Here is a 23,101-nt window from a genome sequence, read left to right on the forward strand (position 1 = left end):
AAAAAAAAAAAAAAAAAATTTGTGTTTAAATGATGAAGTCTGTAAGACAAGTTAAAAATAAAAAATAAAATAAGATTAGAAATAACCAAAATGTTGTGAAAAAAAAGTTGCATACATAATAAAAACTCAATAATAATATATAACACTAAATAAAAGCAATTATTACAACAGATGTGAAAATGCTCTTTTTCCCTTTGTTTTTCTGACTTACTTTCGTGCGTGTCCACCAGGTGGTGCTGTGACACAAAGAAAGAAAATGCAACTAAATTAAAGGATTCTGCAACATACTAACAGGCAGAATGAAATAATAAAAAAAAAACAAGCACAAATATGTATAATGTTAAATACTGTGTTATCAAGGATTGCAGAATATTGACTTTGATGGCCGAGTGATGCTCTCTCTGAACCCCGTCCTCCTCCTTTGATCCACTGACCTCTCGTCGATTGTTACTTGTATGCTGTGAGGGAATCGGCAGCAAAATTCATCCAAACAACCGGACAGCTGTTTCCAAGGAAACTAGAGCCAAAAATATCAAACTGTTGCACCAGAGAGAGGAAGGATCAGCCAGAAAAGTGACTGGCAAGGGTTCATGTTTGCTCTCCAGGTTTTTACACCCTTTTGTTGCCAATGTTTAACTGGGTCATGCCTGAGCAGACCTGGCTGTTTCGATACTTCCACCTCCATCAGCGTGCTCTCAGGTAGCTTTTAGAAGCGCGAAAGAGCATTTTCCACTGAGATTCCAAAATCAAAGTCTTGCCTTTAACTCCTCTCTTCTTTCACTCCTGTTTTTTAATCTTCTTCCTCGTCAGATGCAAGCGGACGTCAGTGCTCGGTCGCAGCAGGAACGAGGCTGTCGTGGCGACCCATCTCTTCCAGAACCTGGGCCAGGCGGCTGAGGTTGCCATCGGGGAAATGCTGCGCCTCCCACAAGTCCAGGATAACTCCTGTAGGACTGGATTTAGTGGCGAAGTAGTTCAGATACCTAAATGAAAGATAAACAAGGAGTGTGTTAGGAAACATGCTGAGAGGTGAATCTAAAGGAATATTAGCTGCTTCTTTGTTGAGGTATTCACATGTTTCCAGAAAACTTCCATATATACAAATGTGCTGCTTTTTGATTGATCTGTATACCATTTAGATACTTTTTTTTTAAAAATCTCTCAAAAGAAAATATAGCTGAGGCAAAAACTCAAATGATCAAGTTCTCTCTAATTAAACCCATCGAGCAATTGAGCCACACACACTTGATTTTTAAACTATGTTTTTCCCTAAAAAATATTTTTGTTATATACTAGTTTGCCAGTTTTACAACTTTAGAAAACACAAGTCCGTCCAAAGAATTATTTAGATTTTTGTTTAAAAGCTGAAGATGAAAGAAGTTTTTTCTGATTTGGAAAACATTCAAATTCTCAGAGTTTTTAATTTGCCGTTTAATTATTTAACAGTCAAATCATCAAAAGTCAATTGAAGGCTAAATTAATTGCCAGTCAGGAACTTGGCTAGCTAATCGTTCTGTGATCTTCACTAATTAAAACATCAACAACACTTTTTCCTCACCGAAAGACTAAAAGTATTCTGCAGCTGCTCAAGAAGAGACTTTAGCAACTTCTGCCAGAACAAAGCAGGAACAACACGAACAGTTGTGTAGATTTTAAAATTTGATACTCCCCACAATTATTAGCAGCATGCCTGGTGAAAGACAAACAGAAACCTCAAAATGAATTGCTCTTGTTGAGGCCTGATGACGTGGATGCATGATTCTCAAGCCAAGATGTTTTGAGGCTGTTTTTTTGTGACCCTCCTTACCGTCCTCCTCACTGTTTGCAGCAGAAAGATTAAAAACTAGCCTTTAACACTGCTCTGGTTTCGCTTCTCCTTTTAAAGTTGATGTGAATGGAAGGATGGGTATGTTTAAACAAGTATCTATCTTCTTGATGATTTACTAAATTGTAGATCGACATGCATCTGTGAATGCCATGTTCTCTGGTCTTTCCCATTTTGAAGAGCAAGCAAGAAATTATCCCTTGAAAGCCGTATTTACAGTGTCTTGAATTACAACTTAAAGTTGCCACATAGTTTAAAAAACTTAGAAAAGTAGAACGTTGAGTACAATTATTCCTTCGTCAGGAGGCTTTCCCCATTTGATTAAAATGAGATATTATGGTGATAAGATATTTTATTTTTTTACATTGATGAAGAGGGCCTTGTATGTCTGAATACATTAGGTGCTAGTAGCAGATTCTTATTTTCCTCCTGAATATTTTTGGCTCATGTAAATAAAAGGTGAGATAAGTAACCATGACTACGACGGATCAATTCGCTTTTGCTTTCTGATGCTTATTGCCAGTGAAAACTGAAATTGTACAGGGATTTAATCAAAATCACTTTGAGAAATAAAGTTTAACTTGGCACAATATTTTAGATTTTACGTTTATGTTTTTGCAAACCTGAAAACAACCAAAGCTCTATCCAGCAATTAAAATTCAAAATATCCGAAGTAATCTACAAAATTGCAGGACACCTGTATTCATTCCTCTATAAAATATCTTTATCAGCAATTCTGAAGAACCGCTTCCTGAGCTTCCAAATTTCCCTGCGTTCAACAACAACTTCCCCCTCAATAAGACAAACACATAAACCACAGGAAAATACTGTTCAGATGTCTGACTGCGGCCCATAAGAGCCTAATATGCTCATGGTTCCCGTCTCATCTGTCACCTCTGATAAATGAATTTGGTAAAACTTTTACAATTTTCTATTTTTTTTATTTTCGTCTGAGAAGGAAAGTTTATTTAAGCAAACAAATCTAGACAAAACATAAAAATCACTACTAAGACGCATCACTGGTGTGAGCTGTGCGTGAGGAGTTGGTTGAAGTCTCTCGCTAGCGTTCCTCTGCCTTCGTGCTGAACTCGGTAAGAGGTCTCGTCAATCTGCAGCTGCTGCCTGTGATAAGGCTGTCCTGCTGAGCTGGGATCTTATAAATGGATTCACACTGCATCTCCATCTCGCTTTCTCTCCCTCTCTCACACACACGCGCTCACACACGCGCTCACACGCATGCACGGGACTATCAAAGACACGCGGGTGACGTTTTGCACTGAAGAGCGTCTCTCTCCATCTTCGTCTCTCTCCGTCTTTGTCGGAGTTCGCTCCAAGTCAATTAATCTCAATTCAGCTGATGTTTATCACAATGAGTCACATCCCAGCAGAACAATCACAATCAAATTAAAAATAGATTAGTTATCTACAATTTGTCTCCATGCAAAGTAGGTCTCTGCTTCTTCTGAAAAGGGTAATATGGCAGATAAAAGTTTAACACGAGCGGCTTTTTGAGTTTTATTGGCCGCTGGCAACAGCCTGTCGGGGCGCAATCACAGTCCTGACGTTACGCAAGCGTCTCGCTCGTCTTCCCACCTGTCAAGATTAAGTTTGTGGGCCAACATCCTCCAGTCGTTGCCTCTGGTCTGCGGCGCGTCTAGGCTGCCGCACAGCTTCTGTCGAATGGAGAGCGGGATGCGAAACGCGTTCGGGCCGACCAGTGTGGTGATGTTGCTGGCGGGGTCGAGCAGAGACGTGTCGATGCTCTGGGAGTCCTGAACAGATAGAAGAGACGCACCGAAGGAGCTCCAGTCAGAGAAAACGTATGCTCGCTCCTTGGACTTGTTCACATTTTTGAACAAGATGTTGTGTGACTGAACAAATCAAGCGTATAACTGGGAAGTGGAAGGAAAATGTTAATTTTCAAGAATGGCCACAGTTTCTCAATTGCCTTTGAATCTGGACTTTGACTGGGCCATTCTTAGAAATACATATGTTTTGATCTAAATCACAGCATTGTAATGTGTAGTGTCGCCCAACAGGAAGGCGAACCTCTGTTCTGCATTTGACTCCATCCAGAGTGGGGGTATTATGCCGCCAAGTGTTACTGCAGACAGATTTCATCTACCACATTTCTGTTTTGAAATCTTGTATGTTTAACCTTCAGATATAAAGCCGCACCTCTGAGAGTGTAGTATCCAGCTGAAAAATCTGTCCTTCTCCTTCAACTTGCCGCACACATATCTTACAGCTCAGGTCCCCCGTGCTGACTGAGAAGCGCTCCAGAGTAAAGCAGCAGTGGAGGTTCCTCTGTGAACCGGTCCACACTTGCTGGAAGGACAGCTCCTGCAAGAGACACAGAGGAGTAAGTAGGACCGTTCTCAACAGCATCGGTCCCGTTATGAAAATATTTTGAAAATAAAAATTTCAGCTTGATCTGCTGGACAGAAACTAAGGCAAAATAATAATAATACATTTTAAAAAAAGGATAATGTATTTTTTCTTTTTTTTTTCTCCCGATCTGTAAGTGCTACTACAAGTTCATGCTGAAAACAAAAAATCTTCAGTTTGACTAAATTTGTCAAACTGAAGCACCGAGAGACTAAATGATGCTTGAAGGGAAACTATTTTCCATGAGATGTTGACACAGGTCTGCCATTCATTTAGACTGCAAAGGAGTAAGAGAGGAGACAAAGGGAAGCTGACAGAAAGGACAGAATTTATATTCTTTCTAACTTTCAAACTTTGTCCGACATGGACAATGATAGATTTGGTGTTTAAGCAGACTTTTGAAAATCTCTGATTAGAAGTTAGGATCAGCATGCTTGAAGAAAAATACACGATGTCTGCCATTTTAGAAATACCAGACATGATAACTGTGCTGTTTGCTGAAGCTAAGCTTCAAAATGTAAGTAAACCTCTTAAAGGAACTGATATCTCATGGACATGGAGGGGTGTGACTGACCACTAGGAGATCTTCTTAGAGTGTGTTCTTAAAGAGAAATCAGACTTGGTTTATTTGACTATATGCAATTGAACGTTTGCAGTTTTGTAAGAATACAGTTTGCTAGTCTCAGTCCTACCTGATACTTTGCTAGGAGTTTGCTCTTCCATAACGGCTGGGGAACATCATGGATGGAAAGTCTCAGGTTGTGGGTGCTGTCTTTAAAGTTTAGAGTCTTTGGTTCATCCAGCAATTTTCCACCCATTTGCTTCTCCATCTGCAGAACCTCCTGCAAATGCAAACACGCACTTTATTTGCAACGAGACCATCCACAACTTGCAGTGCATCCTGTTTTCAAGGACAGCTTGTAGACGTGTCAGTCTTAAAGAAAAAAAAAGAAAAAAAAAAACAGCCTTGGTCTGTGTTCTTGCAGCTGGATAACTATCACCTCTCATTACCCGTCCCCAAATTTAATAACTGCGTTCAATATCCCCCTCAGCAGAGTAATTTCTCCTTATCTTTCCTCCACGTAGGTGCATCCAGGTATTAAACAGAATTGATGTGATGAGAGAGCAGCAGAGAAGGGGGGATAAATGTGGCTTATTGCATTGATGCAGAGGCTACATCTTTCAGGGAGCCGCACCGTTTCTCAAGCGCCGTGACAGGACCGCGCAAGGCTTTCTCGTCTGCTGGCTGTTCCCTCACACAAACAGCTCAGTCAAAATGAAAAACCAAAAATGTGTCATTAATGCTCAAAAACAATCCAATTCTGCCGATACGACCTTCAGCAGACGCGACGAGATTAAATCACCCGCGAGCGCAGCCGTGTGCGTACCTTGAGTGCATCCTGAGTGTCGTCCAGACAGTAAACTCGGATGTGGTACTCCATGGCGGGGCAGGTGACGGGGCCAAAGATGGCTAGCTTGAGGCGCTTGATGGTGGCAGCGCTGAGAGACTGGCCCACGAGGCAGTATGTTCCTAGCGTCTCCGTCAGGATGTGGCAAGCCTCTTCATCCATCTGGATATAGCACGGCGTGGTGAAGTTTTCCTCTCCTACTACCACCACATCCTGCAGCACAGACAGGTAGATAAAAACAGCAATGAGTGTACAGGCTGATATGCCAGCATAACCGTACTTTCATCAAAAGGCAGGAATAAAAGCATAAATCGACAAATGTAGCAACAGGAGAGAGACCATCTGGGATTAAAGACACGAAATCAGATTGTCAGGACTGCTGACACGTCCTCCACCAACACTGACGCTTTGTTTCGCCTTTTGGAACAAAAGCGAACACGATCTGCTCTTTAAGTCAGTTCAGACTCACACAGACTTTGTCAGCAGTAATAATGGCCTTTGATGACAGGAGTCATCTCACGATACCTGAAAAAAAAAGCCACTATTGAAGAGCGTGCAGAGTCAGGACGTAGCGGAGAACATGAGACACCATGAATCTGAAAATGTGTAGCGACATGCAAAAGAATGCAAAGACCACCTGTTGCTCTGCTGTGTCCAACATCCAAACGTACAGATTAGCTGGAAGATTGATGTCTTGGAAATTAGTCCTAAAAAATGCACGTGGTCAAAGGAGATTTAATTATGTCATTAGTGCATTGGTGTTGTGTTGCTGTCTTACAACTCTAAGTGTAGGATCCCCGATTTTGACTGAGGATCACAGAAAATTAGAAAAACTGTATTTGATGTGCATTTGTACTGTTTTTATTGGCCATGAGCCAAAGTAGGAGAGTTTCCCAGAACAAATTTTGTCTTACACTCACCAAATCCCTACTGATTTGATGTGTGTATGTGTAATTTGTTCTTTTCCTGGGTGGGAGGTGACTGAACATCTAGTTCATCTAGAGGAGACCAAGTCCCGTCTTCTACTGCCCTCCATTTCCCAACACACCAGAAGCAAATGGCTGAATCCTCTCATCAGTAGAGCCCTGGTATATAACCAGCCATTAACTTGATTAATAGCATACTTAAAGAACTTTAAACTATGGCACTAGTTACATATTTAACATACCTGCCAGTCGGCAGGAAGCAACCATCTAACTTTGCAGCGTTTTGGATTTATTTTTGTTTACCGCCACGTTTTGTCACTGCTCGGTAAATTTAGATGAATTTTAATGCGAAAGGTACAATTAAGGCTCTGACCTTTAAAAAAACAAGCTCCGTCCTTTTGCAATATTAATGTGTGTTTTCGTGTGTGACTCCCTCCGACACTCACTCATTATGTACGCCGGATAATGGAACATGTAGAATTCAGGCCATCTGAAGCTGACCCCTTTAATGGCACTACCGCCTGGACATATTTCTCTTTCATTAGGACCGTCCTGTCTGAGGCGACTCATGCCTCCCTCCGTCTTCCCATCCTGTCTTCTCTCTCTCTCTCTCCCTGCCGGCTCTCCCGATCTTGATCTTTGAGTCACTCGCTCTCTTTCTCAGTGTAACAAACACTCCTGCCAGCAGCACACTGGTATTAATTCAACCCATTATGGGAGACAGAAGAGGAATTACAGCATTTTATTGGGAGCTGTGCCATTTAACAGCAGTATTATGGCTGATCATTAGACTCTTTAACTGCCCCTATGGGATGGCACCGGGGGCTTTCCTATTGGGGGATAATGAGAACACGCAGTAGACGAAGTGAGCTTGTACTTTGTTTATACAGTATGTGCACAAACAAACGCAATCGAGTGAGCGAGCGCAGCTTTAATTTATTCACACCAAGCATCTTTTGGATAGGATTTTTTTTCCCCAGGATTTTTTTAAAAGAAATTTATGAAGCAGAAAGTCACGAAATATTCCTCACTATACGTTCTGTGATCATCAACATGCCTCTGGAGGGACGGCGTGTGTATTTGTGAGTTCCAGATAGATTTGGTAATTACCTATTCAGCGATGCTCATCTCCTGTGTTCCTAAAGACGGATCCAAAAGTATGTTTTCACAGTCGCCCACGTAGCACGAACTTTCGGGAGTAAGTGAGCTGAGATTTATCAGCTGGTCAAACTGTTCAAACACTTGATCATTGTTTTGTTTTTGTTTTTTCAAAATTATTAGTTGTGCTGTTTTCTGTTGGCCACAAAACTCCTCACTGCACATGAAGGGAATACTGAAGTCATTATATACTGAAGTCATTATTTAGCAACCCGCTGAAAGAGCATCATATTAGATACAGAAGATGAATTTGAAACTGCCTCTTTGCCCATTTTGATTCTTATATCAATTTAGACAAACAGCTGAAATCTGCATGAGTTCAGCATGATTAACCTTATTCATGTTTTGCAGTTTGCTGGCTCCACTGGATTTTTTTTGTCCAAAACTTTTCTCTCGACTAGAAAACAAATAAAAAAGTAAACGATTGTAATGTTGTCTAAATGATGAATTTATAGTTTAAACTACTAAACTATTTTGAATTTGTCTAGACCTTTCAGTGATGAGGACGGAAGTACAGTTTATACTAATGACCGTTTATGAGTGATTAAATGATTTTAATGCAGGCATAAGAAGAATGAGTGTATAGTAATTTCAAGGACTGTATTAAGTTTATAAAGTCATATTCAGAAAATTAGAATATGGGTTCTGATGATGCTCATTTGTCAGATTAAAATAAAGTGGAGCCCTGGTATTCACAGCGGATAGGAACTTAGGGGTTACCAAGCTCACATTGCTATATGACATATGTTTTTACATTGGAATGATTTATTATTCCAATCTTAAATTTCACGTTTTTATTAGCTGTAAGCAAAAAAAAAAAAATCATCATAATTAACCGAAACACTTACAACGAAAAACTTTATGTAATTAATAAATATGGGTTTCACTTAGTGATTTGGGTTTAAATCAAATTAAATTAACTTTTCAGTAATATTCTAACACAAAATGGGAATCGAGCTGTGTTGGAAGATTACACGGCAAGATTTTAGATGTTGCTGCAGGTTGCATGTGAAGAACTACAAATGTTTAACTTTGGAAATAGGAATACGAATTTAAATACTGGTGATGGTTCAGTCAGATCAGCACAAGCATGAGGAGTTTTAAACAATCAGCGCGGTTGATGTCATGACCTGAGCGTAGGCGTGAGGATTTTGTAGTTCAAACGGATTTATTTATGCAGAATGATGAGAGGCTCGTGTCTTCTGAAGCATGCCATAGTGGACTAATGCCAGACCCTGGAACCCTATTTCATGGCACTCCTATGCTATAACAACATGGCTCTTGGAGTACAGGGTGTTTCACATTCGTTCAGCTTGAAGAACTCCTTAATACGCCTGAGAAAGTGTGCAAGCATTTGGCGTTCTGCAGCCAGAGGAACTGACTGGAGTCTGAGGGCTGTAAGACGAAGCAGAACTACTTCTAAAATGTGACGGGTAAATATTTATAATTGGGAAGAGGAATGATGAGACCAAGCACAGTGTTTTCAATTTCTCTTTTTTTGTGAAACTGTAACTTCACAGCTTCACAAAAGCTGTAAAGTTAGATGTGTTGTTTTTTTTTCTTTTATTTGTCCATAAACAAGGTGGTAATATTGAAATGAAAACTGTTTTCAGGTAACAAATTTTGAATTTCAAAAGCCAGTTATGGATTATTTCATTAATCCCATGTAAAATGTAGCCAATAAGGATTTCTGCACATTAATCTAGCCCACCTTTTGATTAAAGAATCACAATAGAGGGAAACAAAACCCAGATGCATAGAAGGGACAAAATATCTATCCTTAAGCATCTATTGTGATCTGACTTGATAATTTGGGCTCTAAGCAAAAGGTTTCGAATAACTCAGTGCACAAAAACACATGTATCGAAGAAAGCCATATAATAAAGGAACGGGTAAAGACCAGTTTTACTCTCAGAGATCAGAGGTTTACTCTTTCAGCACTTGATTAGAACCAAGGTTGAAACTAAACTTTTATCTGCCGTTCAAAGGAATATCATCTTTCTCCTTTGTTCTTTACTCAACGCGCAGCTAAGCTTTCAGCAAACCACATGCATCTTGAAAAAAAAAGAAAAAAACGCCTTGAGTGAATTCAATTTTAAATCTGACGTTTAACTTGAAAGGAAGCCATCCTAATGCCTTACACGAATGTACATTTTCAGAACCGACTGTCGTGGTTTCCGCCGCGGCACACGGAGGATTCTCTGGGTTTTTCTGCGAGTCTGAAATCTCACCTCCCACTGGTTCTGCGGGGACTGGCTCTTGAGCTGGATCAGCCAGTCCTGCTGGCCGTCACACACGGCACAGTGGTGCATGGTGATGATGACGGGCCGTGTCAGCAGGGCCCCAGGAGGCCCACAGCTCACTATGGGGCTCAGCACTGTTTGACCATCTTCCACAGAAGGCCTGAAGGTTTTATTTAGAGAGAGGAAAAAAAAAAGAAAGAAAAAAGGAACATACACATGCTTGTTCAGTGACAGTGTTGACAGCAGTCTGTGTGAGAGTGCCATAGGGCACAGTGGACGGGGGTAAACACAGCTCTCGGGGTGTTGAGCAGAGATCCGTACCTCAGGTTGTCCTTCCTCTGAACGGTCACGTACATCTCGTAGACTCTGCCTTGAGGGATGGCCCCCGCTGGTATGAGCAGACTCACGCCTGACGAACAAATAAGACAGGAAACAAACCAAAACTTTGACTTGTGCGGCACACCAGTGTAGTATGCACGTTATATTTATGGTGCTTTTTATGACTGTCCTGCTTAATTTGAAATGGAAATCTCACATGTGCATGCATCAAAAGGGTTCAAGATAAAAAAAAATAAATAAAAAAAATTGTTTTTGGAAACGATCACATCTTTCTTCTGGACTCTGTGCCATGGTGATAATATGTATTCTCACATAAAACTCACATTTTATTGCCTTTCCCGTGATATCGGAAATGATGCCGGATTTCATTTCCACAATCAATGATCTCTCTTCTCCTTATAGCGTTCCTATATAGCTACAGCTATCATGATTTGCATTTTTCCATCTGAGATTGATTTGAAATGATGTTTTGTCTCATGGGTGTTTTTTTTTTTGTTTGTTTTTTTAGGAACAAATCCATCAGATTTCCTCATGCATACGCACAATCTAGGCTTTTCTCTCTCAGGAGGGGGAGGTATTAAGTTTGGTCACTGATTTCCATTGTAATTGAAGTAAACTTCTCAAAAAGGTGACAGACAGGTTTCCCCTTCGATCACGGATCTGCCTCACAGGAAAGCCGCGATGCATTTTAAAATGCAGGAACAGCCACACAGGAAGTGTCACCAAATATTTCATTACTCTGACACACAAACATATCGAATATCAAATGCCCTTTCTGCTCCATACCGCCCGTGTAACATAATAAGGTGAAAATATTTTTTCAGGCATCATAAAGAAAACGAAAAAAAAAGAGGAAAAAAAAACTTGAGAAATGTGAGAAGTCTGTTGCATCCTTTAAAGTCAGAGCTAGTTTGTCTATGCTTGTCAACACGCATCTGTGGTGTGATCCGTACAGCCTGCACATGTTTGAAGTGAAGACAGCATGGCTAATGTAAGCTGCCTCAAACTAGAACACCTCGACTTTGGCGCTTCTGGTGGAGGCACCTCAGGTATCCATCAACTCCTGTCATACTGCGCGCAGTCAGCTGCCTGATAAGTTGCATATGGCTAAGCGTATCACTTCAAAGTCACATCTGTTTGTATGTTTTATGTAGCGGTGGTAAAGTATAACAGGCAACTAGGGTCTGCAAGTGGAACAACACGCCTACTGTACCCAGAGTCTGCTGTACACAGAAAACTGAAAATGTGTGTTTGTGTTGAAAACTGCACGAGGATTACGGATGATTTGGTTTTAGCAGTCGAAAAAAAAGGTTTGTATTTCATTCGATCATTATATCAGTAAAAATCTTATGGAGAACATAAGAATATGTACATTTCTAGGTCTAATTTTTGTGAAGACATTTTTATATCTCCCTAAACCAGAAAACATTTCTACTGGATATCAAATCAATACACAGACATGGAAGCATCTTGCTGATCTACCTGAGTTGGGCACAATCAGCTGCCCCCCCTGCGAGCTGAAGGAGCCCAGAGCGGTGCAGGAGGGATCCCTGGTGCGCAGCAGCGTCTGTGTCTGCATGCGCCGGCCCATCGTGCTGTCGCTGTTGTCCAGCAGGCAGTGGGGAAGCTTTGGGGACAGCTTGGAGGACAGCTCCCCTCCCAGGTCGTCCTGAGGGGTCACCAGACCCGAGGAGTTGTACACCTTTATCTTCAGGTTGGGCAGTGGATCCAGCAGGGGGGAGTTGGTCATGGGGATTTTGTCGGCCACGTCATGGAGGGCATAAACTGGGCCGCGGTACATGGCGGCCGCCGAGGTCAAGTCAGGGGGTGCTGTTAAGAGATCAGCTGTGGGGAAAAAAAAAAAAAAAAAAAAAAAGCAAAGTAAATCCAGTTTTTGTAATTTTGGGGGAAAAACACACAAAACTCAACTCAGAACAGCTGCTTTGCTTTACTCTGCTGTTTTTCCACTCATTAAGGAAGTCTGCTTCAGTGGCAACAAACATTACTCAGTCTGAGAAGTTCGAGGCGCAGCTGTGATTCATGAAGAACAGATGGCATCACAAGAACTGAGTTTACCCTGTAGGAAGCCTGCAAACTTAAGCTCCTTTACTGCCTCCACACCCACTCCGCTTTCCTGCCACGGGATTCTTTATATCACACATATGCCACGGAAGGTAATAAAATTAGGGGTGATTATTTGTTGTTTATGAAATGTCAGCGACTGTGGTGATTACACTTTGAATTAAGGGGATCACTGCAGAGAGAGGAGACTGCAGGTACAGGTAGAGGAAAAAACAGACAAACAGATACAAGACAAACAAAATCTTTCTTGGCTGTCCACGTTTAAAGACCTGGTGTTAAGTGCTGCAAATTAAAGCAGAATGATGAAAAACCAACAACTGTCACTTTAGGATTTCCACAAATCCTTTGAAATGAAACATTTGATGCCTAAATTAACATCTATTTCCCATAAAATTAAAATTAAAAGTGATAATGTGATGAGACACTAAACAGAAATGTTGATCAGCGGAACTGAAAATCCTTTAGCCAACTTCCCTTAACATGTTTCTTTATCATTATTCAATCTCATTAATGTTACTTCTATGTGTATCACGTGACAATTGATTACATAGTGAAGCGCATAGTAGCAAAAACCTACTACATGATACAGGTTTTACTATTAATTAGAGCTTACACATTTTCTTCCTGTTTATACTCATATTAACTGATAATTAAACACTTTAAATAATAATTTCTCAAAACATTGTTTTTATATGTCCACATCTCTTAGTATGTTTCTCCCTAACAGAAACAATAGCAGGCCTGACTCTTGGATGAAGTCTTTCATTATTTTTTTCCCTTAAAATGAAAGTATTAACTAAAGCAGTAGTGAAAAATCCTTTAGCATGATTTCATTGTGGAAGAGAAAACTTGAAAGCCTCATAATGCTTTTTGAAACCTTTTTTTTTTTTCACTGCCTCCAGTCATTATTGTCACGCTTTACCTTTAAGTCCAGTTTAAGTGCTGTTGACTCACTTCAGATCAACACTGTGGCACAGAGGTTTAATGCTTTAATGACAGGTCCTGGTTTAACCTTCTGTCCCATATTTACACCATCATAGCATGTCATTCACATCACAGAAACGTTTGATACTTTAGAGCATCCAGGTCAAACAAACATCTAAAGGCCGACGTTATGGGCTGTTAATGTAAGCCACTCCAGATGTCTCTAAAAGTATTTACGCTAACACAACGTGATCTAATGTGCTGTGATGTTCACTTGTCCTTCAGCTAAATGTTGTTTACCGAGTTTGTTTAAAAGCCTAAATATTTAAAACACAGTTACAAAAACAAAAATGTGCTTGAGGTAAAGCTGACATAATTCTAAGAAAATTGAAGACTTTGTAAAAAAAGGTTAATGTGTTATTTTTGACTTTTTTTTTTTTTTGCTAATGCAAAACAAGGCATTCGTAATGATAGAGAAGTTTGGTAAGAAACCGATACTATTTTGGAATCAAATCCTTTACCAACTCTAAAGTAGCAGGATATATTATGGCCTGTGGCTATTTTATTGAATTTATGTTGTTTTTTTTTTTGTCAAGAAATATAACTAAAATTTGAAATAATATTATTTCAAGTGGAGCCTAAAGGTAAAGTGACATAATATACTTTTTTTTATTGGGAGCTCTTTTAAATGACATTTGGACCTCTGTCATTTCATTTTAGTATTTTTGAACTTTGACTAACCTACCCCTTTTCTGCTCTGGTTGTCATGCTAAGGTACTAAACTAATTATTTAATTTATAACAAAATAAAAAAAATAAAATCAATAAAAACAAGAAAATACAAGAAAATCTAAATGGAAAATGCTAATTTTCCATGAGATAATTGAGTAATTAATTATGCATGTAAATAATCAAAAAGGAAATCTCCAATAATTTGCACATGTTGTACCTATTTTGTCACACATGCCCACAAATTAAAACCCTTAACGTCCCAGTTGACCCACCTTTGCGTGCGGTCTTGATGCTGACCGGTTGGAAGCCTCCGTTCAGGGCAGACGAATCGATGATGTCGGAGCTGAACTCCCGATGGTTCTTCCTGTAGATGAAGAGCGCCACGACGACGGAGATAACCACGCACAGGATCACGGCGATGACAATGCCCACATAGAGGGCTACGTCATCGGTACTGGGAGCCACTGGGGGGAGCAAGCAGACATACAATACAGATATAGGAGAAGAGTCTTTTAAGAACTCATAACTTTGCATCAATAAGATTAAGGCTTTCTCTTTCAACATGCAGGAGTTACGATGAAGACATTATCAGCGGACTAATATCCTGGCTTGGGACTGAGCCGGATATTAACAGCCATAATACAGGGAAATAAATGCAGAAAGCTAATTTGTCCCCCCCCTCACCCCATCTGGTCTTTTTTTTTTTTATCATATATTTGCAAAAATAATTTCCCTATCCGAAACACGTTGCAAAGGAAGAAACACAAACATAGCTTTTACAACAAACAAATTAAAGTCTTTACTCCAGTGCTAAAGGGCAGAGATTTCACAAAGTCAAACCTGGATATTTCTTAAAAGGAACAGAGCTGCTCTGTATTTGAGAGGATGTTGTTCACAAGGCCTCATAAATATGATAATTAACGATGATTATCAGATAATGATGATAAGAGTCTGGAGAAACAACACAATTAAGATACATGGCCACCCCGGCGTAACGCAGCGGCAGGCTGAATCACGCTCAGACGCGAGATCAAAAGTCCTTGGACATATAGTTGTGCAGGGATTTCATCTTCAAATCGCAGCGCTCCGTGCTGAAGTTCAGAGCCCATTTGCGTCTTTGTTCTTACGCACTACAGATAAGATCTAGACATAGCTTGGATTTCTCAAATTGTCTTTCATCTCTGCCCGCCTCCCAGAGTTTTTCTGTCCATTTTCCAGCTGGAGAAACCTCTGTGATTAGTTGGCCAGGCATGGAAGAATCTATATATGCAGCTGCTAGAGCCAGACAGTGAGTACAGATCAGACCTTTTATTAGATGCTGACTGACAGTCTGAACTCTGTGGTGCTCTATGAAGAATGTCCTTCAGTGTCACAACTTGACAAATGAGGAGGGGGAAACACTTCTTTCGAGGTAATGAAATACCAGGGGGGGGCTTGTGGGAGCATGTGTCCGCGCATTGTTTGGTGTGTCAGCGCAGGGCCTACATGCTGTAGGGTTGTTGGAAAAAGTCAAACAAAAAGAATGCAAATGCATACTTATTTATAAGAGAACAAAAGGCATTTTGATAAGGGAGAGAATCCCATTTTTAGGATGAGCACTTATGCAAATTGCGCTGAATATGCAGCAGATGGCAGTGTCACCCATAAATCCAAAGACAAGGCTTTGAAGACATGCATGATGGTGGAGCAAGTGTGCAGATGGCACTCATGTGTCTCTTGTGCTCAGTTTCACAAAGAAGCATGAAGCAGTAGAGCGAAGAGGCTGTGAGGGAAGAGTGTTTTTGCAAAAAAGGGAAAGCCATAAGTTTACTAATTACATGCTCTAAAGAGCCATGTTTATATCGATTATCAAGTTGCAATTTCAAACTTTATTAGACGTAATTTAGTGTTTTATGTGAAAGACCGACACAAACTGGTAAAGAATTGTAAACTAGAAGGAAAATAGTAAGTACTTTTGAAATATTTTTTTTAATAATCAAAAATCTGAAAAGTGTGGCATGCATTTGTATTCAGAACTATTTGCTCTAATACCCCTAAACAAAGTCCAGTGCAACCAACTGGATTCAGGGAAAATGGCAAATCTACCAAAAGATAGAGTCAAAAAGCTTGTGGTAACTCTGGAGAAGAACAGCTTTGCTGACAGATCAACAATCAGCCGCACTTTGCAGAAATCTGGACTTTACTGAAGAGTGGCCAGAGGAAATCTGTCGATGAAGGAAAAGTCCAATTTTAAGTTTGCCTTTTTTTAAGAGGACACAGCAAAATGCGGTAAAAGGTGCTCCAGTCAGACTTTCTGAATTATTTGCAAATCTTCAGGTGTGACTTAAAACCAACTCTGCACATAACCCTGAATTAACATCCTCACGGTAAGCCATGGTGGTGGCAGCATCATGCTGTATGGGTTCTTTTCTTTAGCAGGGACAGGGAAGCTGGTTAGAGTTGATAGGAAGTTGATAATGTTTGCGACTGCAAGATGATAAATTGGAAAACGGTTTTAGCTTTTCACAGAACTAACCTGAAGCTAAAAGGTGCATAATGTGGTGCATAGTTTGTTGCTATAAACTTAAAATGCATTTAATGCATAGTATGAGCAGTGAGGATGAGGAAGGCGACTGTGTTACAGCAGAGGTTTAAGTTTCCTGAATGACTATAATTAGACACACTTTATGTACTGCAAAAAGCACATCAGTCTATATTATATTAATGTATCTTCCTTAGAAAGCATATTTGTAACATAGGCGTCTCCGCTCAGCCTTGCCTTAAACATCCTCTTCCAGATGCATCCTAATGTATGTCAGAGCTCTAATCTTTCCTCTCTCAGAGAGTCGCAAACACAAAACGGAGCAGGGCGCCAGTGATGAAGGTCTAAAAAATGTAATTTCACTCCGCTCCCTCTGCAGAGCTTCTCAGCAGTTGCTTAACATATATCCCCTCAGTCGAACAATCTTCCATCCACGCTTTGATGATAAATGCAGCAACCTGCTAAGTGTACGCATTAAAATGTATCACTCAGATTAATATGTCCCTTTGAACATGAGCTATTGTCAGAAGTGGAAAAATACAAGGAGCGAAAATGAAACAGATTATTAAACACTCTATTTTCTGTGAAGAGCAGAAGATTTAAAGACGGAGGGAGAGACAGATTTACAGAAAGAATTAAAAGCATAAAACACTGCAACAAAAAAAAAAGTGTGATGGGAGATGTGTAGAAGTGGTCCTATTGCACATTGCTGTCAGAGTGGAGTTAGGCTTACTTTAAATCCGATTATAATTACTTAAATAACTTACATTATTAAGACTGAAGTGAATTGTATTAACATTTTAATCTTTTTTTTTTTTTTGGGGGGGGGGGGGTTAGAGCAAATGTTAAAAGACAGGATGGAAGATTGATCCGTACTCTAACAAGGTCAAAAAGCCCTTGATCATCTGCAATTATTTTCTTCAGGCTTTTGTTTGGTCCAGAAATGAATGTGCTAACATCTAATGATAAAACGTTACATAAGGTTTCTTCTAATGACCGTTTTAATTATTTCTGCAGTAGCTGCAGCACAGTGAGATGCCGCCGACTTTGAACTAAGAATGCAGATACCTAAAAAAAAAACACTTAGCTCCTTTCTTAAAGATATCTCCGGTTTTCAGAGTCTTCATTATTTCACACTTAGAGTATTCCCACAATTAAGTGTTACAGGTTTTAAAGCTTGAATCAAATCGTGCTCTTTCCTTCACGACTGTGAAGACCCTTAGCCTTGAGAACCTAATTAAGGTCTAAGATTCTGGTAAGACATACGACAACTCAAATGATTAAAAATGTTCCAAATTTCTCTTTAAGCCCTCTGTGTAGAGGTTCATCTTCTATTGTGCAAGAAAAAATAAGTCGTCTGCAGAGGTTTTTAACCCAATCAGCGCAGCCCTGAACATATTATCCATGTTTGAATTCGATTCAATTTATTTATATAGTGCCAATTGACAGCACGCTTTCTCAAGACAAAAAAAAGTCAAACAATGCTGTCAAGTCAAACAATGCTGTCAAAAGCTCAGTTTATTCTTTAAATTGGTTAAAAGGTGTTTTTTCTTTCTAAGGAAACCCAGCAGATTGCATCAAGTTGCTGATAATGGAAAGTTGCCTGCATTGTGTCGCTAACTTTGCAGCAATCCATCATACTGAGCATGCATGTGGAAACCACAGAAGGGAAAATTCCTCTGTGCGAACGGCCTTCTGCCACAAAAAAAAAAAAAAAAACTAAACAAAAAAAAAAAAACAGGAAAAAATAAACACTGAAGCACTGATCTAGAAGTATTTTCTATGTTAAAGTAAAAAAAAAAATGACAGTATTAGTTCCTCTAGTGACTTCATCTAGGAGAGGACTAGAGCAAAACAGTGAAGTTCTTAGTCCGATTTGAAGCTTATACGACGAGCGAAAGCTGCGACTACAATTAGTCACAGGAAGATTTATTCAGGAGAGAGAGGTTAAACACTGAAAGAGACGGCCAAGTGCATCATCGACAGAAGGAGAACATTAAGTTGCTCCCCTTCAGGAAGATGTCAGCTAATCAGAACGCCAGACAGGATGGCGAACATAAAGCTATAAGCTGAAATAATGCAAAATTAAGAGAACAGTAAGAGAATATTGCAAAGTGAAAAAGTGCTCATTATGTCCCCCAGCAGCATAAATCTGTAGCATCATAATAGCAGAGATAGCTAAGGAGAATCAAAGCCAGTCATGTTTATCCAAAAGGAAAGTTTTAAGCCCAGTCATAAACTAGACCTGGTGTCTGCATAACGGACTAAAACTGGGAGCTGGTTCCACAGGAGAGCCGCATGGAAACTAAAATACTTCACTCCTATTCTACTTTTAGAACCTGTGGAAACCGAAAGTAGTGCTCTGTTTTCTGACGTGTCGCTACTCTACCCACAAGTACAACGTAAATACACAACCAGGACTTCTTTGATGATATTCTTGCACTTTTAAGATGTCGATCAAATACATACAGAGTGCTTTGACATAACTTTGATATAAAACATGAATAAGTGTGAAAATAGTTTATTCATGCAGAGAATTGACTGGATTCTAATTGTGGCTTGAGCCTTCTGGCAATTTGCATAATAAGCAGACTGTGATAGTGACATTAGTTTTATTCGTTTTTATGTGATTTTGTTAAGTCACAAATACAAAAACGGCATTTTCTGAAGGTGATATAATCTTAGAAGCACATATGGGTCTAAATGAGGAACAAACGTGCCTAAATAAGATGCACACATTTGCCAGCCACTTAAACTGATGCACATATTTTACTTCTTGGTAACACAAATGGTGAATCAACCAGTCAAATAGCCGCTGCCGAATGTGATGAAGGCGGCCTGCAGAAGTTCAAGCTGAGCATCATGAATGAGAAAAAAAAGGGAATTCTGATGGCTATTGTTGCATTCGGGCTGGTTGGAGTATTTCAAAATATATGCTGATCTACTGAGATTTTTGTGCACAAAACCCCTAAAAATATTATTCAGCAAACGACAGCTATGTGGTAGAAAACTCCATTTGGATGTCAAGTGAGACTTACTGTAGCTCAAACGACCATTTGTGCCAACCTAGGTATGCAGAATGTTATCTGTAGATGCACACCAACACCATCATGCCAAGTTAAACTGAGGCTAGATGCTCAACAAAGTAGGACAATGACACATCAAAATAACATTTCCTAATCCAACCAGTCTTGATTTTAGCTCTAACATTCAAATGAAAGCTACTTTGTATCAGACTGATCCTGTCGGAGTAGTAATGTGTGGGATTCTTCTCAGCACTGTTTGAGTCCTTTTAATACTAAATGAGAATTATTGTTGCTGACTATGTAATAGTGTATCAATCCCATATTGCAAACCTCAAATTAACTTTGAAATGGTTTATTGAATAATGACATGAGATGGAGTGGTATGGAGGCAATAAATTTACATCAACTGGGTGATGTGATTATATCAATGTGGGCCGAAATCTCTAAGAAATCATCACCTGACTTGACAGATTTTTTTCAATCTACGCCACATAAAATTAAAGCACTTCTAAAGGGAAAAACGGTTTAGTGAAGTGTACCTCAAACTGTCTAGTAAGTATACATGCAGCCTCAAAGTTGAAATCCTTTGTACTGCTCGGTGCAGACAGTGAGAAACCAAAACCCTAAAGTTTGTAGCGTTTCAAAAAAGCATAGTTTTACTAAATCTAGAAAATCTGAGAGAGTTTCTGCTTTGGAAAGGCAAAGGGAGACCTGATTGTTTATCCCCCCGACTGGTCCTCGTTTACCAAATAATAATAAAGGTGAATGGACTGCATGCATTTCGATGCAAAGGTCGCTTATTCATCAATTTGGATGTGCCAAATACATGCCATCTTTGAGATCACCCACAGCAGTTTAGGCCAATGTGAAGCAGGCCGGTGTGATCTGCACATCATCAGTAAAACATGTCATTACATTATTGTTAGCAAATATTTCATTAAAGACAAATTCTGGCTGAACAATATTTTTATGTCTATTCTCTCTTTAGAAAGTCTGATACTCAAACTGATGTCTCAGTGACAACTGATTTGATGTTGATAAATATAAAAATTTATTGAATTACTACTAGTAGTGGACTACTAGTTCTTAGTGAAAAAGTGTTTATGTGACGCTCTTGAATAATTACATTTTTACTCAACAATTTACTTTATAGATTTGAAGAAAAAAAAACCCACAGAGCTTGTTTGCTAGTATATTATGACGATATTGTAGAAATGAAGTAGTGATGATAAAATTAAAGCACAAATATAAGTTGGAAAGCAGTATTTTTTAATGATTTTACTGCAACTTTGCAGACATATTTTTTTGTGTTTTATTTTATTTTAGTGTTTCTTTTTCTTGTTCGGTGATCTTGAGTGCTTTGAAAGGCGCCTTCAAATAAAATGCATTATTATTTATTATTATATTTTCAATGTCAAATTTGTTTGACTGTAGTGACAAATACAGTTTGTTCATAAGCTGCTTATAAAAACAAACCCCACCAACAAACACAAAACAAAAGGTGGAGACAGAGACGCATACATGCATGGGAATAACAGCAAACAAGAAAAAAAAGAAATTAAATGATGAAAATAAACAACAACTCACATGAATTTCCAAAATCACCCTCGTCATTAGCCTCAGTAGACTTCTGATATAAGGAACCTTTAAAAAAAAAAGAAAGAAAAGGTTGTGGATGGGGAGGAGGGCGTGAGAGGTAAGGTGGGAGGGCAAAGAAAGAGGGATGATGAAAATCAAATTTCAAACAGAAAAACTAACTCAACAAATGAGACAGCGACAAACCCATGAGCAAGAGCGATGACACGGGGATGTGATCGTTCTTGATTTAGCCCCCCCTCTCCTTGCATGCTGTATAGAGATGAATGAAGGGAAAACAGGGGGAGAGCATGGAGGCTCTCTGAGGAAGCGGCACGATCCATCAAGTGGGCTTAGTGCTTCGGCAGCAGCAGGACAGATGCTGGCAGGTGAGGGGAATGGAGGGGCTGATAAAGTACGAGCTCCAACAGAGTCAATAGAACCTACAGCCTTGCATCTGTCACCGGAAGGTGGATGGAGACGTTAGTGCACGAGATAAAAGGAATGATTATGTTAGGAAAGCGGAAAGAGGAGAAAGCTGAAGGACAGCGATTAGAAAAATTGGACACGTGCGATTGGGAGATTTAGGAAATCTTCGGCATAGAATGTTTTCTGGCTCCTGCTGGTATTTTAGGAGCTTTAGCTGGAGCCGGACTGAAAGGCAGAGCCAGCGCACAAGCACACATAATATTCAGTCTCCCCGAGACATCCATAAACAACTATACAAACAATGAAATCCTTATTGGAAAGGGAGAGTGCCACAGGAAGACAAGTGGACTGACAGGAAAATCAATGATGTAATAGATGAGGTCGGTGCATGCAATCAGGCGTTGGGGATGCAGGGTTGGAGCAAGCGGGAGGCGACAGTAAGCGGATGCCCCTTCTGAACCCATCCTGTGGAGTTTCCATACATCCAGACTGAGAGAACTGGAAAACCAGCATAATGGCTTCTTTAGTGGATGGGCTCCAGAGGAAAACAAGCAGCTCCAGACAAAAAAAAAAAAATCCTTTTTTCTTTTTTTTTTACTCTACTTATAGATCCAGGAAGGAAGTTGGGATCATAGCACAGGTAATCAATGTGAGTGTTGAACATTACTCCTTTAGCTTGACAATTTTCCAATCTTGGAGGCCTACGTTGTTCTTTTGTCTGCGAAAAGAGCCGTTATTGAAAAATTTAAAAGGTTAATTTCAGTCTCTGCTACTTATTAATCTACGTGAAACCAAAAATCCGGAGACAATTTGATCAAGACCTTTAAGCCAAAGTGTAAATAGCAGAAATCAAGTCTGGCACCACGATTGTGCCGTCTCGTCTCACAGCAATAAAGCGTGCGCCCTTGCTGGTGTCTAGATTTCCCTGTTCTGCGGATCGATATGTCAAGAAAATGTCATGTCTGCGAGCGGGGTTACCAGAGGCTCGGCAAAAAACATATGAATTCAGAAACGCAGACCACAGGGGAAGTGCCTAACACAGACGGGTCACCCATGGCGAACTGTGGTAGCTGAAGAACAAGTTAGAAATCCAAAGGTTTTCTCTGAATGTGCAGAGTGCAACTCTTTCTGAAGCAATTTTACAATATTTAACTTTAGTAAATGTAACACCCCGAAACTCCCTGACTGTTAAAATGCAGTAAACAAGCTGCAAAGTAAATTATCACACAACTCTTTCCTTCTTGACTGGGGTCAGTTGTATTTCTACAGTGAGGAGTTATGGATGCCCGAAGCATCGGGCTCTGTTTCAAGCTCCGGCCAGATCGGATTCCTTCAGGCAGAGCTCTGTGATGGACTGCAATTGAAGTGATTTAAATAAATTCAAACATCAGAAAATAAGATCAAACTGCAACGAAATCCACAGACACGTGTTTGCTCAGATTCCAGCTCAGCACTGCAGGGAGCGAATCAACCGTCCGAGGTGAGTTCGGATTGCACACAACTTCCATTCCCAATCATATTTGCC

The 23,101-nt window shown here is 39.8% G+C and overlaps 1 protein-coding gene across 4 annotated transcripts in view; it reads right to left on the bottom strand.

Moving 5' to 3' along the window:
* Window positions 1–92: 92 nt before the first annotated feature.
* unc5cb (unc-5 netrin receptor Cb) overlaps window positions 93–23,101 on the bottom strand; it is a 142,843-nt gene continuing 119,834 nt past the window's right edge. For 2 of the 4 annotated variants that reach the window (XM_008424252.2, XM_017307961.1), the window contains 10 exons: window positions 21,160–21,216; window positions 14,298–14,489; window positions 11,771–12,133; window positions 10,271–10,358; window positions 9,938–10,109; window positions 5,602–5,835; window positions 4,906–5,055; window positions 4,004–4,168; window positions 3,419–3,597; window positions 93–983 (listed from right to left, as the gene is read on the bottom strand). In XM_008424252.2, coding sequence (XP_008422474.1) covers window positions 824–983; window positions 3,419–3,597; window positions 4,004–4,168; window positions 4,906–5,055; window positions 5,602–5,835; window positions 9,938–10,109; window positions 10,271–10,358; window positions 11,771–12,133; window positions 14,298–14,489; window positions 21,160–21,216 — 1,760 coding nt within the window. In that variant the 3' untranslated portion in view covers window positions 93–823. The remainder of the gene's footprint in view (window positions 984–3,418; window positions 3,598–4,003; window positions 4,169–4,905; window positions 5,056–5,601; window positions 5,836–9,937; window positions 10,110–10,270; window positions 10,359–11,770; window positions 12,134–14,297; window positions 14,490–21,159; window positions 21,217–23,101) is intronic. The other 2 variants (XM_008424253.2, XM_008424254.2) reach the window with 1 other exon arrangement.

This window comes from Poecilia reticulata, linkage group LG12, assembly GCF_000633615.1.
Source record: "Poecilia reticulata strain Guanapo linkage group LG12, Guppy_female_1.0+MT, whole genome shotgun sequence".
Taxonomy (NCBI): domain Eukaryota; kingdom Metazoa; phylum Chordata; class Actinopteri; order Cyprinodontiformes; family Poeciliidae; genus Poecilia; species Poecilia reticulata.